At 48.2% G+C, this 14,548-nt stretch overlaps 1 protein-coding gene across 1 annotated transcript in view; it reads right to left on the minus strand.

Moving 5' to 3' along the window:
* The window catches only part of LOC118089440 (peroxidasin homolog), a 55,349-nt gene that overhangs the window by 4,835 nt on the left and 35,966 nt on the right, over positions 1–14,548 (minus strand). Inside the window, exons 15-22 of the mRNA XM_035124116.3 lie at positions 13,083–13,191; positions 11,111–11,268; positions 8,320–9,823; positions 6,437–6,571; positions 4,706–4,914; positions 2,972–3,086; positions 1,129–1,222; positions 28–147 (exon numbers count right to left, since the gene is read on the minus strand). Of these exons, the coding sequence (XP_034980007.3) occupies positions 49–147; positions 1,129–1,222; positions 2,972–3,086; positions 4,706–4,914; positions 6,437–6,571; positions 8,320–9,823; positions 11,111–11,268; positions 13,083–13,191 (2,423 nt within the window). The 3' untranslated portion in view covers positions 28–48. The remainder of the gene's footprint in view (positions 1–27; positions 148–1,128; positions 1,223–2,971; positions 3,087–4,705; positions 4,915–6,436; positions 6,572–8,319; positions 9,824–11,110; positions 11,269–13,082; positions 13,192–14,548) is intronic.

Consider the following 14,548-nt stretch of genomic DNA (forward strand, 5'->3'; position numbering starts at 1 on the left):
CACTTTCAGCATGGATTTTCTTCTCACATTAGCACCGTGCAGAGTGGGTCATCTTTTCCTCAATGCGGCTCCACTCTTCTGCTGCCAGCCATATCTGGCCGTGGTGCTTCTTGGATGCAGTCTCAGCTGACTTTCCAAGCTGTTAACCTGACAGCGGAGGAAACAAGAGGGTTAGCAACTGCATTCAAAGATGGGGATGCAATATGTGGCCCTCCAGAGATTGTTGGTCTACGTTTGGCACCAGCTTGGCTGCAGGAGTTGCTGGAAGGAGGCATGCAAGGCACCATCCAACTGCCTTAGGGAGCCTGGTCTGGATTTGTGAAGGGTTTACTCCTCAGCCTTTTCTCCGCCCAAAGATCTCCCACCAGGCAGTGGAGGTTTAGGATCAGAGTTTTCCTCCTCCTAGATGGGCTCCCTTCCCAGGTGGATGAGCCCCACCCACCCTCCACTTCTCTCTGCAGCACATGCAGATACAACCTTCCTGACTGTTGGACCCAGCGGCAGAGCAAGCCGATTGGGCGCCTGGGGAGGCGTGTGTGCCCAGGGGAGGGGCCAGCTGCCTGCAGGGCGGGGCCAGCCAGGGCAGGACGTTCCACTGGGCCTCCAAGAAGTCTGCCTGCCTCCGCCCGCTCAGCCGCCCTACACCTGAGGGGGAGCCGGCGGACGGGCCGTTTGGGGCAGCGCAGAGCCTGTGGGCGCCCAAGCCACTGTGTCACTCCCAGGAGAGATGTGTGGCTCGGGTGTGCTGCAGGCCCTGCGGTGAGTGCTGCCCAGCATTTTGTCACCCCCCCTCCACACTCCCCTCCTCTGCCCCTAATTGGACCCGCTCTTGGTCTTGTCAGCTGAATCCGCCGGAGCCTGTATTTGCATGCAGATACTCACTGACGGTTTGAGACCCAAAGGCTACCCTTACCTGGTTTAGCCAACCAGTCAAAGCTGTTTCCCGTGGTGTGGCTGCTGCCTCATGCTGACAGCTTCCAGGAGCCAAAGGTGAGAGCTGAGAGCAGGCCTGCCCCAGAAAGAGCATGGCATGCCCCCACCAGGGGCACCATCCCTCCCCTAACACCCCATACACTCCAAGAAAAGAATGCATTTTAAATGTTTGGTGGGTACGCAGGCAAAGTCTACCTTTCTCTGAAGAGAGTAGATGGTTTTTCCCAGTTCATTGACTAATGCCTCGAGGTCCTCCTCTGAGGGGGGGTTCTGAGAAGGTTCCTCCGCCCTGCAAGAAAAGGTAGAAAAAAGAGGCGGGGATTCATTTGAGGGGCGTGTCCAGGTGACTGCTCTCTCCTGCTATGAGCAAGGCAAAGGGATGCTGAGGTTGGGTAGGATGCGCAATCGGCCTTCTTCAAATTTTGAACCTCCACTGGAGGGTAATCGTGCCTTCTCCTTCCTTACCCTGTCCCCCCCACCGGCCGCCCATTGCCCCAGGAAGCACAATCAGGTGTTGGTTGCAGGCCCGGCTCTAGGGGTAGTCTCGGTGGTGCGGGGCGCCAGGGCGCCGGGCCGGCAGGAGGGCGCTGCACGGCGAAGCTGTGTGGAAGCCGTGCTGCGTGCTGCGCCCTCCGCGCCAGGGCGCCTGACCGGCTTGAGACGGCCCTGGTTGATTGGGTCCAACATACAAGATCCAAAAGTTCAAAACCTTGAACACCTGCCTGCTTTGCAAATGCTATCCAAGCAACCTGGCACAGAATTATCAGAGCGGGCGCAACTTTGGCATTTTATGCAGCAGCAAGAAAAAGGGATTTGGGGCATAATATTCAGATTTCAGATTGGGAAAGGTTATGGAAAATGGATTTGAAATTCATGGCATGTTGTACACTGAAAGAAAAGTTGTACTGCTGGTATTTAACTAGCAAAAATATATCAAACAAGTGCAAATACCTGCTGGAAATGTAAAGAAAAAGAAGGTACCTTTTATCATATGCGGTGGTCATGTATGGTAATAAAGGCTTTCTGGGAAATGATATAGAATCATAGAATCATAGAGTTGGAAGAGACCACAAGGGCCATCCAGTCCAACCCCCTGCCAAGCAGGAAACACCATCAAAGCATTCTTGACAGATGGCTGTCAAGCCTCTGCTTAAAGACCTCCAAAGAAGGAGACTCCACCACACTCCTTGGTAGCAAATTCCACTGCCGAACAGCTCTTACTGTCAGGAAGTTCTTCCTAATGTTTAGGTGGAATCTTCTTTCTTGTAGTGTGAATCCATTGCTCCATGTCCGCTTCTCTGGAGCAGCAGAAAACAACCTTTCACCCTCCTCTATATGACATCCTTTTATATATTTGAACATGGCTATCATATCACCCCTTAACCTTCTCTTCTCCAGGCTAAACATACCCAGCTCCCTAAGCCGTTCCTCATAAGGCATTGTTTCCAGGCCTTCTATTCATATAATGAATAGAAAAAGTTTAAAATAACTTTTGTAAAAAACAACAACCAGAAGCCTTTCTATTAGAAATTATAGGTACCGACATTCCAAAGGAACAGAAAAGACTTGATGTATGCGACAATAGCAGCACGGATGCTATTAGCCCAGAGATGGAAAGAAAAAAGAATCCCTACCAGAGAAGAATGGCAAACTAAGCTGTTAGACTACACTGAAATGGCAAAACTGACCAGAAAACTCAGAGACCAGGAAGACAAGAAATTCAAGAAAGAATGGGAAACGTTTATCATTTATTTAGGAGACCACTGTAAGCAGATGAAAACATGAGCAGGATTTTAATCTCACTTGTAATGTAACAAATTTTATGGACAATATGGATAGACATGGAATATAGATTACGAAATAATATGCAGTTGAAAAGGTTGACAACAGAAACCATGGAGAGAATGGGGGCGGGGGGGGGAGTGTAATCTCAGAGTAATCTCTCTACATGGATGTGTATTTGGTATGGCTCTAAATTCATATTTGTGAAATCAAATAAAATGATTTGTGAAGAAAAAGTGACGACTCTGCAGCTCACCTTTGATCTCCAGGCTTGGCCTTGGAAGGGTTTTCTTCTGGGTAGCTGAAGCCAGAAGATCTTTTGTTTCGGAACTGTTGGGAGAGGGCCCTAAACTGGCCCCGTGTCCTGCAGTCTGGGGGGAAGAGGAAGGTGTGAGTTCGAGGCAGCAGGGTTTGAAAGGCTCAGAAACACTGGAAGAATGCTTATATAACTCTGATTCCAAAACAAGACAGGGAGCCCGAGCAGCTAAAAAATTAACGACCTATATCTCTGTTGAATGAAGATTATAAACTTTTTGCAAATATATTAGCAAATAGGTTGAAATTGGTATTAAAAGAGGTAATTCATTATAACCAGGCTGGATTTTTTTTTGCCAAAACTCATGGAATATGCAGAAATGGTGAAACTTACCGGAAGAGTAAGAAATCAAGATTAACAAACTTCTTATAAAAGAATGGAAATGGTTTGTTGAATATTTACAGGTAAATAGTAAACCGATAAAAACACTAGCAGGATTATTGTAATAATCTGCAGTTTCACAGGACTATATATTAAATTGCATGCACAGTAGATAATTAAATGAGCAAGTGAAAGGAATTTGGATATGCGGAAGATTTCCCCCCCCCCTTTAAATTAAGGAACCATAGAAAGAAGGGAAGTCAAATTTTGAAATGTTAAATTGATTGTAAAACTAATGAAATGTATAAACTTGGAAAAGTAAATAAAAACTTTTGAAAATATATATAAAAATGAAAAGCTCAGAAACACATGCCCACCCCCCAAAATATCTATCATATTAGTGTTCCAAGTTTAGCAGCTTCTGAGCAGGGGGAGGTGGAGGGTGACTTTTTCAGGCTTCACTTCATCTTGAAAAGGAAGCCTTATTATTATTATTATTATTAATTATTATTAAATTTGTATACCACCATTGGTAGATCTCAGGGTGGTTCACAGCATAAAATGATAACACAAAATACATAATAAAAACAAGAACAAAGCTCACCCCACCTCCTCCCACAAACACATTTAAAAGGATCTAGGCCAAAGGCTGGGTTGAAGAGGACTGTTTTCACCTGGTGCCTAAATGATTGCGCCTGAGAAAAGCATTCCACAAGTGGGAGCCACTACAGAAAAGGCTCTGTTTTCGTGTTGCCACCCCCCCCCCGACCTTTTGTGGAGGAGGCACACGAAGAAGAGCGTCAGATGATGATTGCAGGGTCTGAGTCGGTTCATATGGGGAGAGGTGCACCTCTCTAATAATTTGCTTACAAACATCCAGGTTGAACAGGTATGGTGGATGTGTATGTTTACCCAGCAGTTCGAAAGCACACCAGTGCAAGTAGATAAATAGATACTGCTGTGGCAGGAAGGTAAATGGCGTTTCCGTGCGCTCTGGCTTCCATCACGGTGTTCCGTTGTGAGAAGCGGTTTAGTCCTGCTGGCCACATGACCCGGAAAGCTGTCTGTGGATAAATGCCGGCTCCCTCGGCCTGAAAGCGAGATGAGCGCCACAACCCCAGAGTCGCCTTTGACTGGACTTAACAGTCCAGGGGTCCTTTACCTTTTTTACCTTACAGGAATAAGCCTGTAGGCAGGTGGCACTTGCCACAACTAGGAATGCGAGAAGAAATTTGATTCATTTCACGTTTGGAAGCAAATCTCTGAAATTTCAATTTTTCAAAACAGTACGAGAACCGAAAAACAGCGACCTTTCAATACCCACAATTTCCCCTCCCGTCCCCATCACGTTACCTTCACAGCAGTCCTGCCAGAGGCGCAGATCCACTTCCGGGATCTCATCGCAGCTGACCATGCCCTGTGGGTAGGCTGCAACCTGGAAAACATCCTTCTGTAGCTGCCTGATGTGGTCGCTGTTGTCGCAGATGATGCGGGCGAGAGACACCTGCCTTATCTGCGTGAGCTGGGCAGGGCTGAGCACACCTGGGTTCTCGTACCAAAACCTGATGGGGGAAATTGCACGCAAGAGCATCAGCGATGGGACCTGTAAACAGCAAGCAAGGGATGCGAGGACAAGCTGGGGAGCGTTTGGTCCTCAGGGTGCTGTTTCGATGGCAGCCTCCCATGATCCTCCCATCATCAGGCCATGCTATGGGCTGATAGGAGTCTAAGATTGGATGGCTAGCCTGCATTTCAGGGGGTTGGACTAGATGACCCCCAGGGTCCCTTCCAACTCTCTGATTCTATGACACCCAGAGGCCTTCAGAGTCTTAATCTGTAGGTTTACCAATCATTTAATGTGTCAGTACGAATGGAAGCCATTAAAATCGCAGTTGTTGTATAAAGGATTGCTATTTTGACTGGAGTGTAATTGGAATTACTGTAATAAGCTTTTGGAACGCAGAAATAAAGTAAATCATCGAACCATCAATTCTAGCATGCAGGGGGCCACCTAAATTGTATAATTTGGCATCTGAATGATTGGTATTAATGATTGTATTATAATTTGGCATTGTTACAATGAGGCTATTATTGGATTATTGTAGTTGAAAACTAATAAAAATTGTTATCAGAAGATTCTTAATCTCCGGTGTACAGGCTGGTAATGTCGGAATGCACTCCTGGGGGGGACGGGACGGCAGACCCCCAGTACCTCTGAGCGTATCCGGGAAGGCACGTCTCTGGAATGGCATTCCCTTTATTCCAGAGTGCCTCTCTGCAACACTCCTCCTTGGAAAAGTACACACAGGTCTTCTGGCATTTCACAGCAAGAAGAAGAAGACATCCGTAGGTCTAAACTACGTTTTATTCACACTATGTACAGAGGATCCATAATCACGTCTGTGTTCTCCGGCTCAGGCAGAACAAGACTGTTGCATACAGCAAAAGTGAAAGTAAAGTACTGTAACAATAACACGCTCAGACGGAAGAGATAAGACAGTCTTCCGTTCCCACACTCTTCTCAGACATCTTGTGTGATTTATACTAATCACACTACCCAGCATCGGGTACGCAAATCCTAACAGGTAAATGTGGAATGTTTATGCATGCAGGTTTATTGCAGCACAAGCACAGCAGCAAGTGTTTATATAGGTGAATGAGATATCACCATAGACAAACATGTCTATAGCATACCTGCCAAGTTCCGGTCTGAGAAATAAGGGACTGGACCGGAAGTAGCAGACCGGAAGTAGCACTGCCGCCATTTTGGAACTGGGCGGAGCATGCTCAGAAGCGACTTTTGATGCTGCTCTGCCCTGTTCCAAAATGGCTGCCGCACTAGAAGTCGCGCTGCAGCCATTTTGGAACTGGGCAAAGCAGCATCAAAAGTCGCTTCTGAGCATGCTCCGCCCAGTTCCAAAATGGCCGCTGTGCCAGAATAAACCGGGGGGGAAACAAAAAAATCCATTTTTCGGCTGGGAACAGCTGGAAAAACGGGGGTTTCCCGGGGAATACGGGAGACTTGGCAGCTATGGTCTATAGACAAACAAATACTTTACACTAGGGCTGCCAGACGTGGCTTACCTGTCTCCATCTCTGAGTCTTCGAAACTGAGTCGCTAATAAGCACATGAGGGTTGGCCCCACTCTGGTGCCTGGGATGAGGTCCTCCACCATCAGTGCCGGAAACAAGTCAATGTTCTTCGTAATTCCATATAAACTGCAAAGGGAGAGGGGAAAGAGATCAGCTGGTGGAGCAAAAGTTTGCCTGGTCCCACCTGTCCAAAACAGATGTGTGTTTGTATGTTATGTGGGAAGGTTGTGGCCCTGCAGATGTTGCTGAACTCTAACTCCCATCAGCCCCCAACTAGCACGGCCCATGGTCTGGAATGATGGGAGCTGTAGTTCAATAGCATTTGGAGGGCCACAGTCTCTTCCCCATACTGACCTAGGAGGGTAACTGCGGTATGGCTTAAAAAGACCTGAGGGGAAATCGTAATTTTGTGAAGGGTGCAGGGTGCCTCTAGTGGACAATCTGAAGTACCCACACCAAACTGCAGTTCCCAGGATTCTTTGGGGGAAGCCATGACAGGTGAGGGCCAAAAGAGGCATTATAGACATGGCAGATCTGTGTTGAGATCTTTCGGCACTATTTTTGTGGTTGCTGCTGCTTTGAAGCCAGTGTGCGGGATCCATGTTTGATCAGAGGGGCAATGCCGGGGTAGGAGGTATTCAGCCCTCCCCCATGTTCTTTCCGTAATGCAAATTGGGAACATCTGTGGCTCAGTGACAGGGCATCTGCTTTGCAAGGATAGGGTCCCAGAAGCACAGTCTGAAACTCTGGAGTGTCCATATGGATACTTATATCTTGCTTACTATGGGGAAATGGTTGTGTTGTGGGGATTAAATAGTCCGCAATACCACCATAGCTGCTCTGATAAAAATAGTCTCCCTCCTAGAAAAAAAAAGTTTTAAAAAGTTAGGATATCTAATCACCAGTCTCTCCTGTCACATCTGATTTGACTCTTAAAAAGGTAAAGGACCCCTGATAGTTAAGTCCTGTTGCGAACGACTCCAGGGTTGTGGCGCTCATATCGCTTTACTGGCCGAGGGAGTTGACGTTTGTCCGCAGACAGTTTTTCCGGGTCATGTGGCCAGCATGACTAAGCTGCTTCTGGCGAAACCAGAGCAGCGCACGGAAACGCCGTTTACCGTACCTGCCCACCAGAGCAGTACCTATTTATCTACTTGCACTTTGACATGCTTTCGAACTGCTAGGTTGGCAGGAGCTGGGACCGAGCAACGGGAGCTCACCCTGTTGCAGGGATTCGAACCGCCGACCTTCTGATCGGAAAGCCCTAGGCTCAGTGGTTCAGCTCAAGCGCCACCCGCGTCCCTTGATTTGACTCTGAAAGCAGCATAAAACCAGGATAGGTTTGCAGTGCAGATATACGTTGGGCAATCTTCAAGATACTTGTAGCAACTGAGTCAATGCTTGCTATGGACTGCAGCCTGACATGGAATGGAGGCATGTAAACACTACAATCTCTTTGTGTGTTGAAGTAAAATAAAAAAATTCCTTCAGTAGCACCTTAAAGACCAACTAAGTTTTTATTTTGGTATGAGCTTTCGTGTGCATGAACACTTCTTTGTGTGTTGAGTTATTCACTTCTGTTGCTAAAGGCAATATAATATGTGAGCCTCAAGAGGCTATAGGACTTTGACTCCCATCAGCCTCTCCTAGTGGTGCCTACGATCAGGGAGGGTGGGAGTTGTTAGCGAGCAACATTTGGAGCCACAGGTTATCTGCCCCTGACCTAGAGCAACAGAAGTAAATGGTCTCATGTGCTGTTGGGGGTGGGGAGCAGGAAGGCTGGAGTTTGGTTGTTGCACAAAGGAGATACCTAAAGGACAGTCGGTTACAATCGTCGCTGACCTCTCGGGTGCCCTTTGGCCGAGGTGCCCTACCTCCTGAGCTTCTCCCTGATCTCGAGGTTCCTAATCTCGTTCTTGAGGTCGTCGAACTCCTGCGCGGACGTGAGGTTGCAGAAGACCCGGAAATCGTTGTAAGGGGGGATGCCGTGGTCGCGCCCCCTCTGGATGTTGATGGCTGCCAGGTCCAGGGAGACGGAATGGGCCATGGAGAAGAGCTTCTCGGTCAGCTCCATGTTCAAGAGTTCGGAAGGCACTCGCATTTTCCCGGGGATCCCGAAGAGTCCGCGGAGAAGCGGGTCGATGCCGCCTTCCTGGGTGATCCTGAATGGCGAGAAGAAGGCCTTGTGAAGAGGGACGTGGCCCTGCTGGATGGGCTGGAAAGTTTCATTGAGCCGGTAGAGGAGAGGGTTGATGAGGGTGTGGCCAAAGCGGAAGGCAGCCGTGGCGAAGGCGTTCAGGATGCCTGCGTTTGTGTTGGGCTCGTAGCCTTTGTACTCCCCCAAGACCTTCATCCCGGCTTCCCCGAAGATCTTGGGCAACCAGTGCGAGTAAGTGATGTGCTGCATCTCGGCCCCCACAATCTTCCGTGCCTCGTGGTAGACGGTGTCCCCGTCCCAGTGAGGGTTCAGGGCCAGGAGCTTGGCGGCCACGCGGTTATGCTCCCGGAACCACAGGGTGTGCATGGAAGTCAAGGCCAGCTGCTCGTTGGCTCGGTGGTCGCCGGCCAAGAAACATGGGACGGGACTCTCACTCTCGTCCCGCATGCATTCGGTGGGAGGCCCCACGGCGAAGGGGAGGAGGTGCTTCCCGGAGCTGGGGACCACCTGGCCTTCCTTCAGGAGCCCCCTCTGGTTGCTGAGGTCCCTCAGCTCCAGAGACTCGTGCTCTGTGCTCCCGTAGACGTTGGATGCGTCGATGAAAGACGTGAGGTGGTTGATTTGCTCCCGGGCATACACGGAGTTCATCAGCAGAGAGGTCATCCCGCTGCCGCACACGGGGCTGGAGCGGACAAAGAACATGCAGTGTCCGTTCCTCACCCGCGGGTCGTTTTCTGGGATCATGACGGAGAAGCAGGGGGGGTCGTTGGTGCACACCTGGCTGCACGACGCCCCGTCTGAGAAGCGCGCCATGCTGATGGCCGCCACGGTCTGGTCCATGTCGTGGTCCAGGAACTGGCCCCACTGCATCAGCATGTGCGTGAACTGGTTGTCGGGCGTGATGGTCTCAGTGCCAATCATGGCGGTCGAGACTAAGCGAGGGAGCGGCAGGGGGAGCTCACGGGAGTCGTCGGCCAGAGAGAAGCCTCTGGGTAAGTTGAACCCGTTCTGGTAGGCCGGCTTGAGCAGGCGCTCGAAGGCGGTGAGGGAGGCTCCCCACATGGGGTGCTGGAGGTTGTTGCACGAGCCGTCGTGGGTCCGGTACTTCCTGTGGAAGCAGATGTCGGAGCAGTTGGGGGTGCGGCGGTGAGCAGAGCACCCAGACAGGTTGGCGATCATGTTCAGGTAGTGTGGGGAGACCAGGTCGTTGTAGCGGTACCCTGAAAGACCACTCCCAGAGCGTTACCCAATGGATTAGAATCTGAACAAGCATTCACTACAAAACAAATTCCTTTTTCTAATATTGCAAATCTCACAACCAGATTGTGAGGCTAATAATTCCAGGATATCTGGAACGTTCCCTAAATCCTCGCAGGTTTATATTCATTTTTAAAGTTTCTAGCAAATGCCTAGTCCTTCAGAAGGATACTCTAATTACATATGAGCTACCGTATTGGCCTGAATATAAGCTGCACCAGCAAATAAGGCACACCTTTCAAATTCGGCGGCTTGGGAGCCGCGGATGGGACAGACGCCGTTGCCCCGTGCTCCCAGGCTGCTCTATGGGGGGGGGGGAGCCGCACTGCTTTGCCGGGGGCCTCCCCTCCCCCCATTTGTTCCAACAGCTTGGGGGAGGCTTGGGAGTGGTGGGCGGGCTGGGCACTGTTGCCCTGCACTCCTGGGCTGCTTCCTGGGGTGGAGGGGAGCCACGCCGCTTTGCCGATGGCGTACGTTCGCAATTATAAGCCACACTTTAACTTTTCATGATTGGAATTTGGGGGGAAAGTGAGGCTTATATTCAGGACAATACGGTATGACTTCTTAAGGCAAAGGAGTGACCACAGAGAGGTCCTTCTAACCTTCTTCTCAGCCCAAAGGTTTCTAGGCCCATGAATATTTCGTTAAAATGCAGTATAGGTAAAGGTAAAGGGACCCCTGACCATTAGGTCTAGTTGTGACCGACTCTGGGGTTGCGGTGCTCATCTCGCTTTATTGGCTGAGGGAGCTGGCGTACAGTTTCCAGGTCATGTGGCCAGCATGACTAAGTTGCTTCTGACGAACCAGAGCAGAGCACGGAAACACCGTTTATCTTCTCGCCAGAGCAGTACCTATTTATCTAATTGCACTTTGAAGTGCTTTCAAACTGCTAGGTGGGCAGGAGCTGGGACCGAGCAACGGGTATTTGAACTGCTGACCTTCTGATCGGCAAGCCTTAGGCTCTGTGGTTTAACCCACAGTGCTACCCGCATCCAAAAATGCGGTATACGTCCAAATAAAAACCAGAAAAGCAATTCTAGGATGGAATCTCAGCAGCAGACACACCAGTTCCTTAACTCAGTCCCCTGTACACCCAAAGGGGGGGGGGGAGACAACGTCTTGAATTGGCACTGATAAGCTGCTAATGTGTGTGGCCTCTAGTGGGAGTGATTTCCATATCTAGGGTGCCATAACAGAGACATAACAGGCTTTTATGGTTTGTTGCTGCTGCTCAGTGGTGCCTTTATTACCTGTTCCGTTCATGTCCACAACCAAGCCTTGCTGCACATGCTCCTGGATAAGCTGCAGGGTCCGTTCAAAGATCTCTCCGGCCCGAGCTGTCTCAATGGTGTATGGATCCCGCGGGTATCGGAAAAGAGCCAGCAGTTCATTAGGAGTTTTGGGTCGCCTGTCCGGAGAGGACAGAAAGCTATTTTTAAGTGCCATCGCATTTCCCAAAAGCCTCTGCATTATCAGCTGAGATACGAATAGCAATCCAAGTTCTCAAATGTGCTGGTCCTAATTGCAGCCAAAATGGCTGTGTTCCTCCCGTCCACAAGAGGGCGATATAAGCAGGCTTGGGGGAACCCCAAGCTATGCAGGGGGTTCTTTCCACTCCAAAGAAAGTCCCGTTCAGTTCAACGGGGCTTCCTTCCAATTGAGTGGGTATAGGATTATAGCCTTGGAGGTGGGAGGGAGGGACCCCCAAAGCTCTCCAGGGATGACTGAGCTGACTATTGGGGCAGGAAATAGAAAACTAGGGGAGGAGAGTGGAAGGGAGTAGCCTGAAAAAGAGCAGGCCACACGGGAACAATTTGTCGCAGCTCCCACTTGCTATTTTTACTTTCAGTTAGGGAAGCGGGAAAATGGCAGTTCCCGTTCCCACTTGCATGCATCACAATCAGCGCCGCTTCTGTTCTGCTGCAGTTTGGTTTCTGACAAATACTGCATTATTTGTCTTGCTGTCTGCTATTCAGTGTGCGTTACACAACTCTTTATGTTCATTTCCATGCTGAGGAAACATGAAAACTACCGTACTTTCCCATGTGTTAGGTGAGGTTCCCTCCCCCCCAAAAAGAATGCTAAAAAATGGGGGGGAGGTGCTTTATACATGGTCAGGGCATATTGGTGACATGGGATTGTTTGTTTCTGCTAGCTGGAGATTGCCAGCGGTGTTCTTGGTGGCTGCGAAAAGGGCTGGTGTTTATTTGCTGTCGCTGCGGCAATAGTGCGGGTGATTTGCGGCTCCTGGCGGCGGTTGCGGCAGCGCAGGTCAGACAGGTGAGCAATTTTTTGCAATATTGCCAGAAAGCAATATTGCCAAAAAGCTCAACAACTCTGGTCCACCCCCCAAAAAAACCTCAACAATTCTGGGCAATCTCCCCCCATTTTCTTAAGTTTGAGCCCCCCAAAATAGGCAGTGTCTTATACATGGGGCCGTGTTATACATGAAAAAATACGGTATAGTGGTACCTCGGTTTATGAACACAATTGGTTCTGGAAGTCTGTTCATAAACTGAAGCGTTCATAAGCAAACTTTCCCATTGAAAGTAATGGAAAGTGGATTAATCCGTTCCAGACGGGTCCGCGGAGTACTCAACCTGTACAGTACTTAACCCGAAGCATGGGTGTAATTGGTTCCGGAAGTCTGTTCATAAACTGAAGCATTCATAAACTGAAGCGAACTTTCCCATTGAAAGTAATGGAAAGTGAATTAATGGGTTCCAGATGGGTCCGCGGTATTCGTAAACCGAAAATTCGTAAACCGAGGTGTTCATAAACCGAGGTTCCACTGTATGTGTTGTTTGCAGACTTAAGAAAACAATGATGTGAAGGATTGAATTTGCTTGGCTCATTTCCATTCCTGACCACAGGCAGAATGCAGCCCATTCCTGCTATATTTTCTATTTGCATGGGAATTCCTACTTCCCGTGACGTCCCTGGCTGAGTGACAATTGGGAATTCTGCTACATTTTTAAAGATAGTGCTTTATATGCATTATAACACTGTGACACCAGATGGCGCTGTGGAGTCCCGTTTTTCGCTAACGGGATTTCTCTGTATGAAATTTGCAACGCATTTAACTGAATTGCTTCTTTGATGTGTCTAGAGTGGGAAATGACCATAAAACTGCCCTCCCCCCCCCCACAAAATGGCTTCTGCATCTGTGTGGCCTTCCCACCTGCTCCCGTAAGTGTGAGTTCATTCTCCAAATGGTCTTACTTGCTAAACAGCTCGGCGCGCGTAGAATTGATGGCGTGGTCCACACTGCTGATGGCTTCTTGGATCGAGGTAGCTACAAAGGTGTCCCCACTTCTGCCAATGTTCGTAGCTTTTTTAAAACCACAAAGGTGGTGGTGGCGGTGGCCGGGGGGGTGGGGGTGGAGTGCAGAGAGAGAGATTTAAAATTTAAACCTCTTCCATTTTAGAACCATCTGCCTTGAAAACAGTAACCTTACAACCCAAAACACCAGTTCCTGAGTTTGCTCTGAACATGAAAATGTCAGAACACATTGGGAGGCCTATATTTAGCAATCAGTGGGACAAATTATGGAGGGAGGGGATGAGATTTACAGCGTGTGCAGGGATAAAGGAGAATATGCTAAAGTTAGTCTACAGGTGGCATCTGACTCCAGAAAAAAATTGCCAAATTATATAAAAATAATTCAAACAAATGCTGGAAATGCCAGGAAAAAAATGGCAGCTATTATCACTGCTGGTGGCAATGCGTGAAAATTTTGGAATACAATTTATGATGAATTAAATTTATGATGAATTAAATTTATGATGAATTAAAAAAGATGCTAAAAATAACGTTTGAAAAGAAATCAGAACTATTTTTGTTAAGCATGGTGCCGGAAAATATTCCAGAAGATAGAAAGAATATACTCTTGTATGCCTGCGCAGCAGCTAGGCTCCTCATTGCTCAGAATTGGAAGGGAGAAAAGATTCTGACGGTTCTTGAATGGCAGGGAAAACTGGTGGAATTTATGAACCTAGCAAAAATGACTGCAGCAATTAGGAATGTCCCTAAGGAGAAAGGTAAAATCGAATGGAAATATGTTGAGGACTATTTGATCAAAGAAAACATTAATACCGATATGCAAGAGATTTAAAGAATGTATGTATATAACAACTCAGATAATGCAAGATAAGCGAAAGCTAATCAAAATGGAGGCGGTGTATAAACAGTAGGGAGTCAATTTCTATTTTATTTGTCTGTTCTCTTTCTTCTTCTTCTTTCTTTTTTTTTGTAAATTCTGATTTTGATTTTTTTTTGTAGTATTGGCTCAAGTTATTTGATAAGATATTATATGTCCTGTTACTGTTTTTTTAAGAACTGAAATAAAGAAACTGAAATATATTTTTTTAAAAAAATGTCAGAACAATAAGAATAAAGAGTTTTGCTTTTTCTTGCACCCATAAATGCCTTCCCCTTGCTCTTTGGCATAATCTTCTGCGCTACACACATTGGTGGCAGAGATCTGCCTTTCATGTAGAAGATTTCCCCAGGTTGGGCTGGAAAAGACTCCCACCTGAAAACCCAGTGAGCTGCTGCCTGTCCGTGTAGACAATATAGAGCTATAGAGCCATGGTGTGACTCATTACAAGAAAGCTTCCTATGTGTTGTGTCACCCAGAGAAGGGGCTACAGGCAGGGAGCTGCAAAGAATCCTTTTCGTTTTGGGG

Source organism: Zootoca vivipara, chromosome 7 (genome assembly GCF_965207765.1).
Source record: "Zootoca vivipara chromosome 7, rZooViv2.hap1.1, whole genome shotgun sequence".
In the NCBI taxonomy this organism is placed as follows: Eukaryota; Metazoa; Chordata; class Lepidosauria; order Squamata; family Lacertidae; genus Zootoca; species Zootoca vivipara.